Source organism: Leishmania panamensis (genome assembly GCF_000755165.1).
Source record: "Leishmania panamensis strain MHOM/PA/94/PSC-1 chromosome 34 sequence".
Lineage (NCBI taxonomy): Eukaryota > Euglenozoa > Kinetoplastea > Trypanosomatida > Trypanosomatidae > Leishmania > Leishmania panamensis.
This window is the reverse complement of record NC_025881.1, coordinates 1,625,267-1,639,481: the sequence shown is the minus strand read 5'-3', so window position 1 is coordinate 1,639,481 and position 14,215 is coordinate 1,625,267. Positions and strand designations below refer to the sequence as shown.

The 14,215-nt window shown below is 50.8% G+C and overlaps 2 protein-coding genes across 2 annotated transcripts, besides 1 other annotated feature; both read right to left on the bottom strand.

The window, feature by feature from the left end:
* Positions 1-3,001: 3,001 nt before the first annotated feature.
* Positions 3,002-3,547: a repeat region.
* A 957-nt stretch (positions 3,548-4,504) lies between these two features.
* LPMP_344310 (hypothetical protein) lies at positions 4,505-5,299 on the bottom strand (the record flags this gene model as incomplete). Its single annotated transcript, XM_010704551.1, has 1 exon — positions 4,505-5,299. One exon carries the CDS (start codon positions 5,297-5,299, stop codon positions 4,505-4,507), a length of 795 nt encoding a protein of 264 aa, XP_010702853.1.
* A 5,206-nt stretch (positions 5,300-10,505) lies between these two features.
* LPMP_344300 (hypothetical protein) lies at positions 10,506-10,973 on the bottom strand (the record flags this gene model as incomplete). The annotated part of the gene is made up of 1 exon (XM_010704550.1): positions 10,506-10,973. One exon carries the CDS (start codon positions 10,971-10,973, stop codon positions 10,506-10,508), a length of 468 nt encoding a protein of 155 aa, XP_010702852.1.
* Between the last annotated feature and the right edge of the window lie 3,242 nt (positions 10,974-14,215).

The window sequence follows — 14,215 nt, the reverse complement described above, 5'->3', positions numbered from 1 at the left end:
TTCTGTTAGTGCAAGTCTACGTACGCACAAGCGTGTCTTTCTTTGTTGCCGTTCTCTTAGTCTCATGTATAGTCGCTGCGTTCTTCTGTTCCTCCCGGTGTGTGAGCAAATTCTGGGAATGCGATGAGGGCGGAAAGGTGAACACTGCGCTGAACATCATCTTTCGAGGCTGACGGCACTGCTGCCCTTCCCCTTCTCAGCTGTGTCCCAGAGTCGAAGAACAGAAGCCCAACCCCTTGCATACAGCACCCCTTCATCCGCCTGCAATAGAGAAAAAACGACGTCTACTGCATACCGTGAGAGGTGTAAGAGAGAGGTGCATATACAACAAGAGACGGTAAAGTAGAACTACAAAAATGAAACCAAGAGAGTGACAACACGAAGAGAAAAAGAACAGAAAAACTAAAAGAGGCCTATGGGACGGGGCCGTGTGGTCGACAATGCTAGCGTGAGTACCCCTCTCTCTCTCTCTGGACACGAAAGCACACTTACAGACGTGGATGTGAACGTCCACTGAGAGGCAGGCGTAGATAGAATAGGCTCAGTTGCACAAGCGCACATGTATACGAGATACATCGGAGCAGCTGTCATTCGCTTTCTTTCCCTCAGGTGTGCCGCTCTTCAGGTTTCTTATTCCTGTCCGTTTCTGTGTTTGTTCGGGCGTTTCGTGTCCCGTCCTCTGCCATTGCTCTGCGCTTCCCATCGTCCTGCTGCGGACCTGCCACCCCCAAAGTGAGTGCTGCCCTCCCTTTTTTCCTTTTTTCATCTTTTCATTGGTGCGTATGGCGGGCGGGAGGGAGAAGGAAAATGCAAGCGAGCGAAATGGACGTCGAAAGGCAAGCGAGAGAAAGGAGAGAAAAGCACTGCAGCAAGTAAGCAGACAAACAAGAGCAAAAAAGGGAGGGAGGGGTGAGGGGAGGAGGAGGAGAGCACGTAAGGGGAGAGAAACACGGTACACAGGGGGAGTCAGGTTTCGATTACTGCGAAAGGCCAATGAGAAGGGGAAGACTGTTTGATTCACGTAATCCCAAACAGCGGTTTTGAGCGCTTATTTTTCGCACTCTTTTCTACGTAGAATACGCCCCCCCCCCCACACACACACGCACACGCACAGTATTCAAGAAGAGAGCAAGCAAGAACCTTGAGAGAGAAACAAAAAGTAGAAAGAATAAACCAATACACGTAAGCGTGCTTGTTGATGGCGATGCAACGCAGCAGCCAGGAGGAATGCACTTGAGCAAACTGAGCATCTACCTCCTCCTCTTCCATCTCACCATGTAGGAATAAAGAGCAACGGGGGTCTCGTGACAAGTCTTGAAGAAGCTGTTAAAAACGACAGCAAAAAATCAAAGTAGACGCAGGGTTGTGTCGATGCTTCGATGACAGCAGTTCAAAAAAGAGCAAAGTCTCCGCGGCAACGCGAATTCATTGCCAGGAGGAGGAGGGGATAACACACGAAAACAAGAGGGCTCGACTTGGGGTATGAGTGCGTTTTGAAAAGCGTGAATACGTTGGTAGTGGCGGCGATATAGTCTATGCCACACAGGAGAGTCATCAGTGATGCACCTTCGAGCATGGCGGAGGGAGAAGTAGCCCGCACCCTCAGAAACGAAAAAAAAGGTCAAACAGCAAGCTAAGAGAGAAGACAAAAAAGAGCACACATTCCCATTTGCGATTGCGCAAACCTTCTGTGCTTCTTCGATTCACTTTGACAAATTAGTTCAAACACGTCTCTGCCACGAGGGGGAATGGGGTTAAATTGGAGGAGGAAGAGGAGGCGGCGTTCTGAAAAAGCATTGGACGCTTTTTGCAGTCGATAGTATCCGTAATAGAGTCGTACAGAAGCAAGCAAACAAGAAAAAACTGCCGCGCTAGCTGAACGCGGAAGAGGCGATGGGGGAAAGAAGAGAGAGGCCCAGCAATCGGCGCCTATGACGACTTTGTGTGTGTGCGTGTGGGGGACAGCGTCGACAGGCAGGTGAGGGCATATGGGAATTGATACAGAGACGCACTCCTCAGAGTAAGAGGCGTTTCGCTTAGTTCGAGGGCAGGGGAGGTGGGATGAAGAAAGCAAAAAAAAAAAGAGTAATGCCATCAGTCTGAAATCGAGAAAGAGCCGCAGAAGAAAACAAAGACAGCTGAGAAAGCACCATCGTATCGCCGATGCGGCCTCTTTCACTTCTCAGGTTGCTTCTTGACTTTCGAGCTTCACCGCATACAAGTGAATAAAGCTCGAGAAGCGAAGACTCCCCTTCCACAAATATGTAGAGGGGAAAGGACACATACACCAGCTATACCGCTGTCTCTCTGGGAATCGCCCTACCCTCTTCGAGACATTCTCATCCCGCCTCGTTATACCTTTTCTCCTTGTTTGGTCAGCACATTTCATCGTATGCAAGGAATGCGCCCCAATTCTCCACAAGCAGAAGGTGCACTGCACAGCAGAGTCGCGACACCGGCTACGGCGCAAGAAGAGGGAGAGGGAGTAAACGGTAGTCAACCAGCATGCACTTATCCGCGTGTGCCCACGTGAATGTCGTCTAATTGGAAAGGGGATTGGCTCCTGCGGTTCGCACTACGAAGGTGCAAAGTCTCACAAACACATAAAACAGCAGCACAGAGAAGCGTGGAGCCATACGTAAAGCCTCTATTCACCAGCCGCTGAAAAAGTCAACGACGCCCTCGTAAAGGTAACGAACAGAGAGAGAGCAGCCGTCGCCGTGCAGCGCTGCGCACGCAGTCATAACTGTCACCCCCCACATAGAAGCGAAAACAAAAACGACAGCACGCACAAAACGAGAGCCGCGATAATGTCGATGGCTGTGCAGCGTCATACACACAAAGCACGAAAAACAAAAAACAAGAAACCTACAAAAAGGGGTGAGTCAAATAACGGGGAAAAAACCCGCGACTTCACAACTGAGAGAGCAGTGCCGCAGAGACACAACATCAGTAAAGAGAAAACATGGCCAGGGCCACGGGGGCTGACCCGATGAAAGAGTTTTTCAACATGCCCATTTTACCATAGGAGCTCAAACCCATTTGACATGCCACGTTCCCATCGAATGGTGCAAGGCAGTCGTTGACACGCGATACAGCAAGGCGCCGTCTCAGTGACCTCAGTGCGGTCTCCGTCTCCAACTTTTCCTGCACACCTGCTCCGCAGGTTGCCTGACCATCACATCCATTATGTAGCTCGTTACGTGGTGCATCCCTCCCAAGGTGGCCCACGATCCCCACACCAGTCGGCAGTCGGGGTGGGGAGCGATACGCACGAGCCACGATGACACTCTGCCCATCGTAGGAACGACACAAGCATGTTCGCTGTCGCCACTCATTTTGACGCAGCGTCATCCATGACCTTACCGCCGGCACCAGTAGCGATTCATTGCTCCGATCTCCCTACGTTCTCATTACCTGGCGGTGCCACTATCAGAAGTAGCTCGGCATTGGCAGGAGCGGGGGGGGGGAGGACTGTCTGGCTTCCTCATGGAGTGAGTACTGGGCCCTGATACCACGCTAAGGCGCCGCACTTTCGTCATCAGGGACCCCCAGAGCAGGGGAAGCAAGAAGAGAGAGAAGTCGATAGCAGTAAAAGGAGAGGTCTAGATAAACGTCCACACACCCACGTAATCATTCGCTGAAAGCACTCGTCTCCATGCACATGCGCAGGCCAATGAGTCCAGACTCAATGAAGCGAGAGGAAACCAAAGGAAAAGCTAGTAGAAGGCAATACAAGAGAGAGAGGAACCAAATCAACTATGCATGCTGGGATTGAAAAGTAGCGGTGGAACAGACAAGATGACGCTGTCAAAGTCGCATAGGCAAACATACAAGCAAGCTGTCACGAGTGACTTCCGCCTCGTCAACATACTCTCAGCCATACATGAAAATACAGAAAGAGAAACATGCATTCTGTTATGCGTGTGTTCTTATGTAGTCAACGCTTTCTTCGACCGCAGCCGGTCTACAATTTAAAGTCGGATAATAGGAGGAATACGAAGCACACAGTATGACGAAGCATAGTGAGACGCGGAGCAACACTGACAAAAAAGAGCTGAACGACAACGTCAGTGGCAGAGAATAAACCGAGAAAAAAGAAAGCAAAGAACACGTCTTGCACGGGGGGGGGGGGGAGGCGAAAGAGGAGGCACAGCACACCGGCAGATTTTCGGTGGAGTAGTGAAAAAAAATATATAGGAACAAACTTGCGTGTGCGCATTGACGCTGAAAGTGCGCAGTACTGGGACAACTTCACATTGTCTGGGCTTTGATCCCCATTCCTATCCACTACCTTCCACGTCCTGCTTGCGTTCCTTGCCTCTCGAGCGGACACCTTCCTGCTTTTTCCCTGCTGTTTCATGTACAAGGAGAAAAAACTCATCTGAGTCGTCATCACGTACGTACGCCCATATGCGTTTTTCTCTCTTTTTCCCTCTGCTGAGTGCGCGATGTGAGTGTTCCAACCTGGCATTCCGCATCGTATCCACTGTGAGGATGTTGCTCAGAGCGGACAGGTTTCCCATGAAGTGAGCGCGGGAACATGGAAAGCGCTCAGCGAAGGCGTTGAAAGACTGGGGTATGGCGTCAACGGCGACACTTGGGGAACCGACTGATTGCTAATGATTGATGCTGCGTCAGGGGCAATATACATCACGTGGGACGTCATAATTGGGCTACGCAGGTCAGGATGGAGAAAACGGCACTTGCGGCGGTTGCAGCGACCGTTGATGTAGTGACGGCACACCTCAGAAGAGCTTAGCAAAGGTGACTTGGTGGAAGGGTCGATAACGGACTGCGACAGAGACCCGTGCGCCTCCATTGCGGGCTGCACATACTCTGTTGTCAGCATCTGCTGCATCATTTGTGGGGCGGCGCGCGTTTCCTGAGTGCGCAAAGAGAGGTCGCTGTGGAAGCTGGGGGAGTTGGAGCTGAGCGACTGCATCAGCATGGACAGCTGCGGCGAGCTACTGGCGGCGACGGTGGGAACGAGGCAGACTAAGCTGCCAGTGTTGCATCTCGCTTCCTTTAGCGTCGGCTGGTAAGCGTAGAAAGGAGTCGCTTCGGAAGCGTAGGTCTCAGGAATGATTGTGGGCTGATGTGGCGCGTGGATGGGCTGCGGTGCTGCGGTGCCGGGGTACACAAGCGAGACTTGGTGTTGCTGCAGCGCTTGTATAGATTGTTGATCAATGATCGGCTCTGCAGCGTAGTAGGCCACCGGGCTTGGCTGAGTGGTTTGCACATACACAATGGACGTCATGCTGGGCTGCTGTGGAGGCGTACAGACACCGTGATACATGCCAGGTATAGAGACCAGAAAACAGAAAAAAAACAAAACCAGCGACACAATTCGCTTAGCCGAGGCCTATAAATATAATGGTAGGCGGCAAAGGAAGCAAAGGAGGAAAAAGGGCCAGGAAATGCGAGGCAGGGGGGAAGGGAAATGTAGCATAAACAAAGAAGCGGCAGGGGTCTCTGAAAACAGTGGGGGACACCAAAGAACCCACAACAACAACAATATCAAAAAAAAAAAAACGAGGAATACACAGCAATAATTCAAGCGGAAAGGGGGGAGGGGGAAGTACGGGTGAAAAGTCAAAGATCAACACTCGCACCGATGCGCTCGGGTAGCAATAAAAGAGAAATCAACGAACAGCTGGGCTTTTATGCACTCCCCTCAAGCGGAAAAAAAAGATGGACGCTAAAGAAACGGGGGGGGGTGAGGAAGGGAACAGGAGACACTCCCAGGAGGAAAGAGAGGGGGAGTCGCAGACACACGTAGAGAGGGGGAGGGGGTAAAGAACCACGATGAAGAAAAAAATGAAAGAAACGCGCAGACAGACGCACCCACTGCGAGCCAAAAAAAGGAGGTGAAAAAGAGATTAAGCAAAGAAAGGAAAAAATGATGAAATGGTCGGTGGATACAGCGTGATAAACAACGTACAACACAGCCAATAAAAAAAAACAAAAAAGGACTACACGCACGCGCGCAAAGGGGTTGAGTACCCCCAAAGGAGTCTCCAGTGTACGCGTGAGAGAGCAAGCGCAGAGGGAAAAGGACAAAAAACCGATCAAAAAGGCAGCGAAAACATATGTAGCGAAGGAAACAACAACGCAACGAAAGGCGTGTAGCGCACACAACGCGCAAGAAACAAGAGAGAGCGTTAAGAGAGATCAGAAAGAAAAAAGACAGACTGAGCCAATGATATAGGCCCTTGCAAGTGAATCGCTTTCGTAAGGGGCTTCGATCGAAATCCTTGTTTACGATAAGAAAAAGGAAGAAGGTCGCGGTACTGGTGATGGTCGTGGATCCAATGTAGAGAGGGATACAGACGCACACAAGAGGGGGAGCTGATCAGAAATAGAAAAGGTCTGAACGTGTTAGCGCGCAGGATAGACAAAAAGGGAGAATAAAAGAAGGAGTGAAAAGAAAGATGTGGAAGATGAACGCGAATAAAGCCCGACAGTCGAGGAAATGAGGAATAGAAGGGGTATGCCGTGGAAGATGGTATGTAGAGGAAGAAAAAGTATCGCTGAAAGATCTACGCATGCACACAAGCACAGGCTAGGAGAGAAGAGAAAGCCAGGAAGAGAAGCACTGCTGATGGGACTACAATAGATCACACAAACAGAAGAAAAAAGAGCACAGAAGGTGAAACAGTAGTAGTGGTGGTAAAGTCAAGAGTGGTCGAAAGGGGGAGATGAAACACGGACGGCAAACAACAAACCAATCGAAGAGAGGGAAAAAAAAGACAGAAAGGAGGAATCAGAGACAAGCGAGTCGCCAAACAGAGGAAGACAAAAAACAGGCAGCAAAGTAGGGGGCGAGAGGAACGATGAACAAGAGAGCGAAGAGGCGTTAGAAGAAAAACCACGGTAGATGTGCTAAGCGAAATAATAATGAAAGGAACCGGTGAGTTCAAATGACCAGAGAAGAGAATAGCCAAACACACAGAAGAGAGAGAGAGCACAGAAACACAAAGACAAAGAACGCATCGACCAGCACCGCTATGAAATACACACACACACACTCACTCACACACAAGCACCAAACAGAAGCGAGAGAGAGAGAGATTGATGTTATGGTTGTGCCGAAGTGAAAGATCGGAACGCGTGTGAGGAGGGAGGGAGGGAGAGGGTGCGGTGAGGCTAACTGAGCTCGATAGACCTGGTGCCAAGCAATGCTTAGATGGCTGTGGGCCGTTTCTTGTCCTCTCCCTCTTCGATTTCGCTTCCGTGTATTTACCCCCGTTTCTCGTTTTTTTGTAATTGTGGCCTCTACAGTGAAATTCAGCACGAAGAGCGGTAGGATAAGGAGGAAACCAGGCGGGGACGTCAGTTAAACGGAGCCAAACACAGCACCAACGCACAGCAAGAAAAGGGGAAAAATAAGAAAGAGAAGCAGGCTAGAATGGAGCGGGCGCCGCCAAGGGCAGAGGTGCGTGTACAGATCGTACGCAGGCTGCAGAAAGGGTAGATGAATGCTTGTGTGTTGGGCTGTGCGGTCGCAACCGCGCAGGTCACAACGAGAGGTAGACAGGAGGAGACAGAGGAAACGATCCCACACACGATGCTGAGGCCTAGAGAGGTGACTTTCGCTGCATATGCTGTTGCATGTGGGGGGGGGGGGGGTTCCGCTCCGTCCTTCTCTTTCTACACGATTGTGACAGACGCTTGCGCAGCGCTGAGTCACTAAAGGACAAAAAAAAATCAAAGCAAATAAAGGGCAGAGCGAAAGCAACAAACAAACAAACGAGTAGTGCAACAGAGCTGCAACAGCATGCAAACAGAAGAGAGCGAGAACAGCGGGTGTGAACCTCTCTCTGGAAAAGATCACGAAGATGTCGGAGAGAGGACCACCTACAGAAAAGTTTAGAGAGACAAGAAAAAAAAACACCACGCAAAAAAAAAAAAGCAGGAGGCTGAATGGCAAAGGAGAGAAAATAGCGAAGGGATTATAGAAAGCGTCCACTTAAAGGCGGGCGTTTGTGTATGTGTATGTATGTGTGTGTGTGTGTGGGGGGTAGAAAGTCAAAAGGAACAAGGGCGGGTGAGGTAAAAGTTGTGAAAGGGTATTGGTGCTTGTGGAAGCACGCTTTATTCTCAATGTCTCAGACAAGATGGGTAGTCGTTGATTTTTTTCTGTACCTGTTGTCCCTGCGTCCGTAATCTCTGTGCAGCTTGTTTGGCGTACTGAAAGCCCCTGTTGCTACACAAAATATGCAACTAGACTCCAACCGCGCACACGCACGCATATGCCCGCCAAAGCGGAAGTGACTTGAGAGCGGCGAGGTTGGAAACAACAGTAAAAGAAAAAAAAATCTGTCGGTGTGGGTCGCTGACGGAGTGAATCGTGGAAGGCGAGTAGGAGGGGATTGTGAGGTGAAACTTAACGTGATGAGTTGAAGAGACGCGGACGGAGTGGAAACAAGAGACGAGGCGAGAACACTGAAAAGAAATGGTACGCACTAGTTCAAGCCAAAAAAAAAGAACAACCCCAAAATATATGTGACTTGGAGAAACAAACAAGCGAAACGGTAAAAGAACCCCCACGCATGCACACAAGAAATCAGGAAAACAAAAGGAGCGGCAAGCTCAAAACAAGGGGGGAGAGGGACAGCCTCGACACAGCTGGACCAAACACGAATAAACAAAAAGAGGCAGGAAAGGAGGGAGCGCAGATGGGAAACGGACGTGGAATGGGTCGATGCGAAGGAGAACCAAGTGGAGAAACAATAGACGTACGAGTGCGATCTCGCGAGGAGGGACAGAGAGGAAGACGAGGCGTGGAATGCATCAGAAAGAAAGCCCCTCACACCACACAATCGCGCCGAGAGAAGGGAGGCCGCACAGCACTACCAATATAGGCAGCACACACAGGCACATCCACTGGTGTGGGAAATAATTCGAGGAGGAGCGGCAGAGTTACACCCACAGAGAGGGCCACACGAAAGAGATCAAACCCCAGAGAAATCCCCCCACACAACGTATGTGGAAGGGCGTTGAGGGTTCTAATCGAGACGTGAGAGCTACTTGAGACTTTGTGGTGGATGAGCGAGGTAGGCGAGGAGGGACAAACAAGAAGTCGGCGAAAGCAACAGCAAAAAAAGGGGGTACACACGCGTAGTAGTAGTGGTGGTTGTCAAATCGAGCGCGAGAACGAGCTGGTGTATGCGTTGCTTCCTCAAAGAGAGATTGTAGTTCAGCGCTTCTCCAAGCTGTGAAGTACACTCAATTTGTGTGGAATAAGTGAAGAAGCGGAGTGGGTGTAGAAGGAGCCAACAGCAAAATCCAAGTCAACAACGATACGAGAGAAGTGTGGAAAGTCAAAATAACTCTCCTGTGCTCTTCGTTGGCTTTTCAGCCTCCGCCGTGAGTTGCTGAAAGCAGAAACAGACGAGAGGGCAGCGGGAGAATGACTGAGTTGGGGGTGGGCAGATGACTTGTAAAGGTGTGTTGTCTAGCCTTCCGTGCACGTTTTTCCCTTTCCTTGCTTTTCTTTCGAAGAGAAGAGTGAACGATCGGGCAGTCGAGAGAGGGAGAGAGAGCAAGTGAAACAAGACAGACCGTGGAGGAGAAGGGAAGAGCGCTGAGGAAAAGATGACGAGGGAGGGAGGGAAGGGGGGGGGGGGAAACAAGAAAAAGAAGATATCGAAGATGGAAGAGGAAAAAGAGGGTAGGAAAAAGAGGAGTGAGTCAGGTGAAACGACCCGAGAATAGAGAGAGGCAACACCCACGAGGGAGACCTTTTGTCTTTTGTGGCACTTATTGGTTTAGCTGAGGGAGGAGCGTGAAGCGTATGCGCGTCTGTTTGTGCAGATTCTTTGTCGTATTATGGAGCAATGCCGTGGCGTGCGAGGGACAGGGAGTCGTCAGTAGTTCGATGGATATGCGTAGTGGCGCGAATGCACCGTTCAAACACGAAGACGGTGAACATCAATTGGAGGCGACGTAGTCGGGACATTATTTTCCCCACCCCCGTCAAACGGAAGTGATGCAAAAAGAGAGGAATGAAAGAGAGCGACAAGGAGAGGCAGAGGAGAAAGTGAGAGGGCAGCAGCCTTTCATGCTTCTTCTTTGACTTATTTGCTCCAGGAAGGCAGCAGTGGAAGAGAAGCAAGCAAGCAGCAATAGGCGTTAGAGAGGGCACGTGCTCTGAGCAGAAGCGCGCCACTGCGAGGGCCTTAGTGAAATGAATCAGCGGCAGTAGTCAGGAATGGGGATAAGTAAGTGTGTCGCTCTGAGCACATAGTGGCAATTCATTCCAAGAGGGTCGAGCCGTGCTCCTGCTGCCTTGAGAAGCATTTGGCGCCAGTTGTCTGTTCGTTGCTTTTCCTTCGTTTCTGCTCCCTTCTGTATATATATATATATCGTTCGCTGGTGTGGAGGCCCATCAGCGCGGGTTTCCACAGCGGGAGCAGAGACGACAAACATGTTCGGAGAAATGTCTCAATTTTTTTTCCCGACACGCGTGAACGAATCACCCCTCCTCGAAGGACAGCGAATCAGAACAAGCGTCCATTGTCGTGGAGGCGCGCCTGTACAGCGCGACTGTGCTGCAGCTGATGGCGCAGCTGCACCGACGCGAGGTTCTTACGACGCACCTCCAACAAAAACGCAGTCAACTCGGAGTGCAGCTGCGCCTGCTGCTCTTCTACCGTGGGGTCACAGAAGGGTGCGACAAGGTTTCCCGGCGGGACACTGCATAGTCCCTGAAGGCTTCCGTGTGCACGTGCAGTCCGCTCACGCAGTCGCCCAGCAAGGCGTATCGCTACATCGTCCTCGTCCACCCGTAGCTTCTGCGCCTGCAGGAGAACTGAAGTATGCGGGCTGCCAGACAGGGTAGCAGGCGGCACACTGGAGGCTGCACCCTGCGTCTGAAGGAGACGCGCATAGAAGCAGTAGGGAAAGAGTGCTTCATCACGGTAGGAGGCGCAGGCGCCAGCGTCCCCTACTACCTCCGTGTCCGCCATGCTCGATGACGATCTGCGAACGGTCGCTTCAGAGCTAGCTGGAGACGTGGTAGCGGAAGCGATATCGGAGAAGCGAGTGGGTACACAGCACGAGCGACGTTCAAAGGGGCTTTGGTCAAGACTGCTTTCGAGAAAAGACGGTGGGCTGCTAAACAGCAGTCGGATGCGTTCGCCCCATAGTGCGTACGCCTCCGCTGCAGATACCGTATTATCAACTGTGGTAGTGTTCATGGTGCACGCATTTTTTGATGGCTGAAACATGAACCTAATGACTAGAACCTGATGGGAAAGGGGTAGAACGAAAGAGTAACTGCTCTCACTCGTGCCATTCTTGTTCCCTGTAGGTCACTTGCGTGGGGAAGGGTGAATTCAGGACTCTATGTCTATGTATGTGCTCGCGAGTGATGATGCGCAGAGCGCGCGCCAACACGAGCCAAAGCACACGTGGAAATAAGAAAGAGCGAACAATACAGTATCTGCTCGAGTTTGCAGCGCATAGGATCACCGTGTGCTCTGAGCGGTCGCGTGCGTTTCTACCATCAGACGAAATACAAGAAAGGCGGGAAAACAAAACAAGTCAACAGCCAGAAAGCAGATTGATGAGAAGGAGTCGAGGGAATGCGATGTAAGGCGAGGGGTGGAGAACGGCAGTGATGGATGAAGCGGCCATCAAATACAGCACAGATGCGATCCATCGATCGGCGGGACTCCACAAAACAAATCGAAAAAGTGTCGACTGACAGACATAGAGAACATCAAACTTGCGAGTAATCACAGACGCGCATCAGACAGAGTAGCTAGAGATCCCGCTTGGTGTTACTGGTTCGCCCCCTTGTCGCTCCACGTGGGACATGTGAATGAAGTCTGAATCTGCAATGCGCGCTACAGACGCCTTCCTCGGCAGGCCGTCGTCTATGACTGCCTCTCACTCCAGTCATCCACAGAATCGTAAGAGGACCTCGCAGCGTGGAAGAGAGCGCCGGGTGAACGTTCTTTCCGCTTTGCATCTTTGTTCATTGTCCCTGTCGTTTTGTTTTCATGAAGGCTTCTTGTTTCGGTGATTGTTGCCTAAGACCTAAATCGCCCACCTAATGATGGGCGGTGGGCATTCCTGCTAGCCAAGCCGAGACCTCCTTTCGCTTCCTTCGTTCTTTTCCTAAGCATAACAGACAACAAGAAAGGCGCGAGATGCCTAACACTGAGAAGGAGGACACACACACACATACACACAGACACACACACAGACGCGAGCTCAAGTACGCACGCACACAGTACCGAGAGGTCACTCGGAAAATCGAGCAAAGGTAAGAATAAAACCCACAGAAGCTCCAGGGAGCCGGGAAAACGAGAGAGAGAGTCATCACCAAAGGCGACACGCACGAGGAGGAATGACGCGAAACAACACGAAAGGGGGGAAGAGCGTCGGTGACATCGCTTAGAGAGGGTAAGCAAAAGAAAGAAATGTTATAAATAAAAAGAAAACTGAACGAGGCTGATAGAATTTATCGTACATGTACGATGCGATGAACGAAAAACAAAGCGGCCAGAGTGAGGAACCCTCTACACAAAATTGAAAGGAGTTCTAGAAAAGAAACAAAATGATTCCATCAACCCCCATCTCGTCGCAGAAAAGCGCTTGTTTTTCTCTTTCGCGTTTCTTCGACATCCACTCACTACTGCGCTCATTATGATAAAACATCAGACGAGGGTCTGATACTTCAACTGAATGAGCAGATAGGTAGATGAGGAAGATACACAAAGGTGACGTAAAGGGCAGTGAGGTGTGTGTGTGTGTAGAGGGGACGCATTACTTCTCCTTCGTTCTTTCAGACTTTTGTTTCTTTCTCGTTTCTTCTCCCTCCTCGGCACTGCAGCATGACTCAAACGAAAAGCCTTTTTTTCTCTACCCCTCTTCCCCCACACGCGAGCCTCTGCCTCACTCCCTCGTCTCCCTTTTCGCTTCTTTCGGCGGACTGCGGTGTTTGTTCTGCCTTATTTCATTTTTTTTTTTCTTCCTGGTCGACGGTTAGGGAGAAGAACAGAAAAAGCGTCGAGAGAAAATCAGCGACAGATGCCGAAGCAAAGTGAAGGGGAGCGACCCAGAACGTTAGGGATGTGAAGGGGAGTTCGGGTAACACGGCACGTTCACGAAGAGATCAGTACAACACGAGGACGATAGGTGAGAAAAAAGAGGCGCCAAAACAAAAAGCCCTTTCACTAAGCATCGGCTACGCCACACGGGGTTCCATGAGACCGACTCTGCACGACCAAGCCAAGGGCATGGCAGACGAGGAAGAAATGCCCTTGTGTATGATCCCTTTTTGGGGGGAGGGGGGAGGAATGCGCACGTCTCGTTGCACTGCCTCTGCCTGTAAGTATCCGCGCGTGCGTGTGTGTCGGTCTACCGGATCGTTGGGGCCCACAATGCCCTTCTCCCATATTCTGCGCTGTTCCACTCGTTTCCCTCGTGCGTTCCCTTGCGCCCCGTCCTCCTAGTAGTTCCTCTTACCGAACGAAGCACGCAGAAATGGATTGTAAAGCACACCAAAAAAAAAACAAGAGAGGAGTCACACTTCCTCTCCTGAGACATTTATTGCGAGGCAGACACATTAGAAAAAAAAAGAAGAAAGCAAAATACGACTAAAAGGGGGGTTGGGTCGAGTGCGACAGCTCGTTGAGTGGGTCGGCGCATGCGCCTTTTCTCCCTTTCGCCTCCTCTGCAACGTCCACTTGCACACGTGCACCGAGACCACAGCCCACGTGCGTACTCACCTAGGCGGTCTCCAGTCTCAATGTGTCACAAGAGAACGCACAGAGGCACGAGGTGAGAAGAGCAGCGAAAGGAGAATGTCAAGCACATCACAGTGTTTGTTCCTCTTGACTAACAAACAAGCAAAGCAATCCTCGAGGGCTCCCATAGCAGCTATCCCACATGCACAAAGGCCCACCCACACCCACACACACACACACACAACAGCACCCACTTAAAGATGAGCGCAGCCAACAAAAATAAGAGGCCCACCGAAGAACTCCGACTATCAGTACGTCAATAAAGGCCGTCCGGTATCCTCCTGTCTCACAAACACTGCTCTCCTTGTCTCCACTCACTCTGCAGCTCCCAGTAGACAACATAGCGGCACACAGCTGAGGAGCAGCGCCAAATGAGAAGCCTCAGACTCAAGTCAAACTTTGCGCCTCCAGAACTTTCATAATCTCTCAGTGCTTATACATTTCCAACCTGC